This window comes from Benincasa hispida, chromosome 6 (assembly GCF_009727055.1).
Source record: "Benincasa hispida cultivar B227 chromosome 6, ASM972705v1, whole genome shotgun sequence".
Lineage (NCBI taxonomy): Eukaryota > Viridiplantae > Streptophyta > Magnoliopsida > Cucurbitales > Cucurbitaceae > Benincasa > Benincasa hispida.
The window spans coordinates 50,283,927-50,290,624 of record NC_052354.1 but is presented as its reverse complement, the minus strand read 5'-3'; the positions used below and the strand labels follow the sequence as shown (position 1 = coordinate 50,290,624).

General features: G+C 36.1%; 1 protein-coding gene across 1 annotated transcript; it reads right to left on the bottom strand.

Annotated features, from left to right (window-relative positions):
- Positions 1–4,818: 4,818 nt before the first annotated feature.
- Positions 4,819–6,292, bottom strand: LOC120080337 (histone H1-like). The gene is given in 3 exon segments (XM_039034980.1): positions 4,819–5,597; positions 5,600–5,959; positions 6,064–6,292. Coding segments are annotated over 3 exon segments (777 nt in total). The 5' UTR covers positions 6,245–6,292; the 3' UTR covers positions 4,819–5,361.
- Positions 6,293–6,698: the final 406 nt, after the last annotated feature.

The window sequence follows — 6,698 nt, the reverse complement described above, 5'->3', positions numbered from 1 at the left end:
CCTGCCCTACCTCATTGCCAACCCTAGATTTACTTCCTAGATTAAATTAGAAATTAAAAAAATGATAATCCATGGATTTAAATAATAAAGTTTGAATAGTGTTTACTATTCAAGCTCATGAAAAAAGACATGTTTATATTAAAAACACCAAACGTTAAAGTCAGCCAGGAGGAGACTTATAAAATTTTAATTGTTTTTATTTTTATTTTTACTTTTGGGCTAACAAAAAGAAAAAGAAAAAGAAAGAAAAATAAATTCAACTAATTTATCCACTAAAATCAATAAAATTACTTCAATAACAATTTCCAAAATACAATCACGTCGTACCAACATGGATTGTAATCGCGTGCAATGCACGTAGGCCATTCGGATTATGAATTTTGCGATTATGCAAAATGAACAAGGCAGACATCAATTATGGGAAATCCACCATTGAATCAACAGTCAAAGCTTTTACAATAAACCAAAATCCAATGCTAAGATAAACCATCTTAAAAGAAGATCACTCAATTCATTGACATAAAGATTGCCTTGATAAACCTTTGAATAACCAAACTGAGCTTTCATTAAAATAATGTATAACAAACGATTGCAATTCATTTTGAGATTAGTGTCCTAATTCTCCCGGAGACTAATAGTTTGTAAACAGTTTGTACAAATTGTTATTAATAAAATAAAACTTCTTTTATTTACATTTGCTCATATTCAATAAACTACGAACCGTGGTTATTTTTGTAAATTTAAGTATGTATGTGAGATATACAAGTGGATCATGCCTTAAGTAATAATCTAAATGGTCTGTAGTATAAGGATAAAGAATGGATACTTTATCTTGGTGATACTATGAATACGGCCCACTTTGTAGATAATTACAATTGTTGTAACGTGCTATAATGGTCTGATCCTGACCATTCATGTGGAGACATGTGAGCGGGGTGTCCTATACAAAAAGTTTGTATAAGATCGGACCACAAGATGATTTGTCTCTCTATGCCGTTGATAATTGAAACTTACATTTTACTAAAATGACCAAATGTGACATTACTCAATCTTGAGTGTTTTGGGAACTCCTGCATATGAGGTGGTCCTTTGATTAGTATGGGTGAGAGTGGCAAATTGCCAATTCAACAAGTCTGCCTTTTTGGGGATTTGTCTGATTGAGAAGTTGGGAACTCAGTTTATACAAGACGGAATTCACTCCTTCCCCGAAACGGGGTAAGTAGATAAATTTCTCCCTTAAGGGTCTTGAATATAGTAGCCACACCCTCTCTTTAGAAGAGAGGACTTAGTCATAGTAGGAATACGAGTTATTGTTCATTAGAAGAATCAGTGGTATTTAAGGAGTTAGATGTAATTATAGGGACAAAACGGTAAATTGGCCTAGTTGTAGTTACAAGCTATTTGTGAAGGGTTATCGCACTATTGATTGGTTAATATGGACACAGAAATATATCTGTAGTGAGAAGAGTGTAGTTGTCGGTCTTTAGAGGAATGCCCGATAGTTAACGGATGGTGGATCTCGTGACTAAAGAGTTTAATCAGTTATTCACGTACCATTGGAGCTTCAAGCTACAGGTCATTAGAAGAAATTCGGGCTTTAATGTCGGTTGGAAACCGACATTAAAAATAGTGTTATTAAAGCCTTTTAATGTCGATTGCCTTTATTGTCGGTTTTAAACCAACATTAAAGGGCTTCAATAACACCAATAACACAATCTTCAATGTCGGTTGGTCTTTAGTGATTAAAACTTGTCAGTTGCAACCGACATTAAAGGTCTTTAATATCCAACCGACATTAAAGTCTTTTTTTTATTATTATTCTTAACCGACATTGAAGCCCGAATCTGTCCGTTTTATCAATTATTGTCCGTTTTTTAAAGTTCCCTTGCCAAATCCATTTTTTCGATAAAAAATTATAACATGACACATCATCATCGAACACTATGGCTATGACATTATTCATATATGGGTTGTAAATCTATTACGTTTAATCCACAAATTCTGCTATAGAATTATAATTTAAAAGGCGTACAATAATTCAAGCCTTGAAAACACAAATTACAAGTAATACAAAGATTATGATTTTATAAGGGCAACACAATTTTATTTGTCTACAAATTTAGGAGGGTTTGAGAGATTAAGAGATGTAATATACGTTGTTGAAATGGACTTCATTATCAGGATTCTTCTTCTTTAGCTCATCCAGCAACTACAGAAGAATTGGAAAGATTTAGAATTTAACTTCAACTTAACAAGTAATGTGCCTGAGATTAAGAATTTAACCCCAGGCAGACTCTGATCCAAGGAGAAAAATTAATATTATAACCATAACCACATTTATATAATCATATGAAAGGCCAAATGTTAATAAAACTTCAATCTGTCACACACATTGAAACGTGCTATAATGTGATCAAAATACAGAAAACAGAAGTGCCAACTCATATGTAACAGTAACACAATCAAGATAACCAGCTTCTGTCAGATTGCAAAAATAATCTACATTCAACAGAATGAATGCATAATCTGATTATATGAAACAAGTTTAGCCAAGTAAATATAAACAGAATGAATGGATCAGTTTCCTCTAGGGTTGGCAACGGGGCGGAGGTCGGGGTAAGGCGAGCGAGAGGGGACTTTATGTGCGAGAGCGAGAGTGGAGGTATGAGCAAGAGTGGAGGTATGAGCGTGAGCGAGAGTGGAGGGAAGAGCGACAGCGAGAGGGCTGCGCTATAGAGACTATTAGCGAGAGTAGCGAAAGCGAGAGCGAAAGTAGCGAGAGTGAGAGTAGTGAGAGTGAGAGTAGCGAGAGTAGTGAGAGTAGAGGGACGAGTAAGAGCAAGAGCGAGAGGCTAGGATTTGGCCTTTATGAGCGAGAGCGAGAGGGATTTGGACGGAGATATATATCTACATATATAAATAATATTTATGAAAACAAGAAAAGTTTATGCACAGGTTATAGAATCTATCTATAACAATTACATTAAAAACAGTGCTACATTCAATCATAACCAATATATTATGATTTCTTTCTTCCGAGGGAGCATTAGCTCGACATCAGATTTCATTCTTCGAAGTAGAAATGGTCTCATTATTCCATGCAGTTTTGCTACCATCTGCAGGATTGGAATATCTAAATATGGCACACTTATGTAACAAATAGTGCCGGAAAAAAATGTCAAAAGAATTACCAACCTGGGCCTTTCTGTTCTCTTGTGTTTCTTCTTTTTCTTCAGCTTGACACTTTCTAGAGAGACATGAACTAACAACGAATCAAACATCAATAAAGTCTTTCTCCAAATCTCTAATGCTCTAGTATTCCTCTCTCCCCTAAGAAGTACAGATGAATGACGAAACAAAAATGTATCGCATTACCTAAACTCTTAGAACTTTGTGGTTTTTTTAACTGGTTTATATTCCGAAACACTAAAATGTAGCTAAATAGCATTACCTCAGAAACGGATTCAAATCCTTCATATTACCTCAGAAACAGATTCAAATCCTTCATATTACCTCAAAAACATATTCAAATCCTTCATATTCAAATCCTTCATTACAGCTGGTGACAATCTGCAAAGAAAAAGCTCAAACCTAGATTAAAATTGACTCGAAAAAGATCTAAAAAATGGGGAATGAAATTGCAGATTGAATTACCTCAGAAACAGATTCAAATTCTTCATATCTCTACCGATCTCTCTGTTCTTTCTTCAATTTATTTTTTCAATCATCGTTGGAATCTTCTCAAAGCATCGACTATGCTTGTTTATCAATGGCATCGGGAGTACGAAAAAATGCAAAATCGATTTCAAATCGTACTACATGGACCGGCATTGCCGACCTATCTATGGGTTCTGCCATTTCTCGTTGGTTCCACATATCTCTTACTTCTCTACCTCAGAAACAGATTCATCGAGTAGGTATTTGAGGGAGTGATGATCTAAGAGATTGGCTTTTTTGGCATTTTTGCTCGCCATTTTTGATAACTTTCGGTTTCAGTTCTCTTTGCCGTCTACAAAGGTTTGTCTGAAATCTGAGAGAGAAAGAGAGAAACAAAATGTAACCTAATATCATTTTCTAAAGAAACAAAAATGGGGGGACTAGGGAGGAGGTGGCTGATGGGGAAAATAGGGTTTAGAAAAGGGATAGATAGGATAGATAGGGATAAAAGCGGGAAATGAAAAAAAATGGGGGGGAATGGGTTTTTTTTTTTAAGGAAAAAAAAGGGAAAACCGGATCTTTAATGTCGGTTTTAAACCGACATTAAATATCCACTTTTTTTGAAAAAAAAAACCGACATTATACATCTGGTTTCACTTTTTTCAATTGAATTAAAGCCCAAAAGTCTTGTAGTGGATCCATAAGATCCCCTTAGTAGCTCAATGGGTTCAAGTTGAGAATCAGATTTTGGGATAGTTTAAAGTGTTCGAATTAACAAGAGGAAATTCAATTATATATATGATATAATTGGTATGATGTATGACATACATTAAATGGAGGAATTAATGTAAATTGATTTACATTAAGTACCATAAAATAGAAAAAAAAAACTATAGTTTATATGTTTCATGAGATGAAATATTAAAACTATAAGTTATAAATATAATATGATAAGTTGGTTATCATGTTTATTTATAATATATTAATTATATGGTAATTAATTTCTTTTTTTCTAATAACCAATCGAGTGAGAGGTTATGGTAACTTTAAGATAAAAAGGAAAATTGTTTTCCTAAATTTAGTAATTGTTTCATTCGAATAGTAAGCTATCAAATAAAAGAGTTTTACTAAGTGATAGCATTAAGAGACTAAACAACCAGCTAAGCGATCGTTTAGAGTTGACTATACGATAGTCATTCAGTTGATCATTGCTACACGATCAAGTAGCAAAGTCTAAACAATAGGCTTGTGTTTACTAAACGATCGAGTTCATCGTCTATGCGATAAACAGTGTTTTATTTCCCACTTATTCGATTGTCTACTCGATCGCATACCTCCTCTATTCCTTAATCCAAGATCATATAGAACCCATAACTCATGTATTCTCACACCCGAGAATACCAAGATAACCATTGTGATGATGTCCTCACTCTGTTCGTGAATCAAGTTGGACTCAATTGGGATCGAGGAGCATCAAGTTGTTCATGCTGTTGGTGGTCCGTTTGTTACAGTCGAGTGTTGTACACATCCTCTATCCCTTGTATCATCGTATAGCATGTTGTTTTATGTTCAATTGAAATGGAATTGGAATCATCCTTTCCGCTACTCATGAAAATCCACTAGTTTGATTTCCTTCGACTCATACCCCTAGTTTACATCCCTACGTACCAGTAGTAACAGGACAAAAAAAACCCTAACACAAATTTATTTCTTAACTTTCCTTGCCTGGACTTTTCTCGTCGACGACTTTAAAGTCTTTGGCTTCTTCGCAGCTATCTTCTTTTCCTTTGTCGCTGGTGCAGTTCTCTTTCCTGGCGACGTTCGCGAGAGCGTTTTTGCGACTTTTGCAGCCTTGGCTGCAGGTTTAGGCTTCGGAGCAACCTTCTTAACCTTCTCTGCCGCCTTAGGCTTGGCTGCAACAACAACCTTAGGTTTTGCACGATCTTGGATTTTTTGACTATCTTCAGCTTTACCATGGCTTTCGGTTTAGGTTTTGCAGAAGTTTTCGCTTTCGATTTGGCAATGACGGCTTTCTTGATGCTTGCAGCGGTCTTGAGTTTTGAGCTCGTTGGTTTCTTGGCGGCGGCGACTGATGTTGCTGCATTCTTTGCTTGAATAGAGCGTGCTGATGGAAGCCTGTAGGAGTTATTGACCTTAACGAGTGTATCAACGACGACAAGTTTCTTCAGATGAACGAGCAAAAGCTTCGTGAAATTGGAAGACAATTGTTTATGCTTCTCTTCGATGTACTTCGTAATGGCGTACTGACTTGAGCTGGTCCTTTCTTTCAATGAAACGATCACTTCGCTAATCATCGAAAGAACAATTTCAAAATTTGATTAGAACATAACATAAAAATAGAGAGAAGAATCATTGACGATCAAAACAGAGATTATTTTTTCATACCTGAAGGAAAGGAGGATGAGTCGGTGAAGATCTGTTTTTCTTGGTACCAGATGGTTTCATGCCTTGGAAGCTTTGGAGGTCGCAGCTTTTTTAGGCTTCGAATCGTTCTCCACTGGCTAAGCCACCGCAGCTGCGCGGCAGGCGTGTCGGAGGAGACAATGGGATCGGTAGCAGAAGACATTATTGGAATAGATAAGGAGCCCGAATGATGAGAAACATAGAAGGAGAGGAATGGCTTTTGGAAAGAGAAAATTCAATGAAGAGAGAGACGGTTGAGAGCAGTTTATATTGTCGAATGGAATCACGCTACTGCGATCTGATTGGTCTAAAAGCTTTTAACGTGGACCGAGATCCTAGTGAAAATTTAAATTTCAGCCGTTAGATCTAGAATTATCCACAGTGGGTATTGAAAGTTGGGGTTGAGATTGGATATGGATGGGCAAGTTGAATATGGTGATTGGGAGTTTTTTATGTGTTTTTCATTTGACTTCCTAGGGTCATAACTTGTTCAATGCTTGATGAGAGATCTGGAGTTGGTTTTGTAGCTTAGAATCTAAGCTTTCAAATGGATGTAATTCCATATTGCTGGGTGTCCGATACTAGGTATCGAGCCAATATCGGTTGAAATTAGGGTT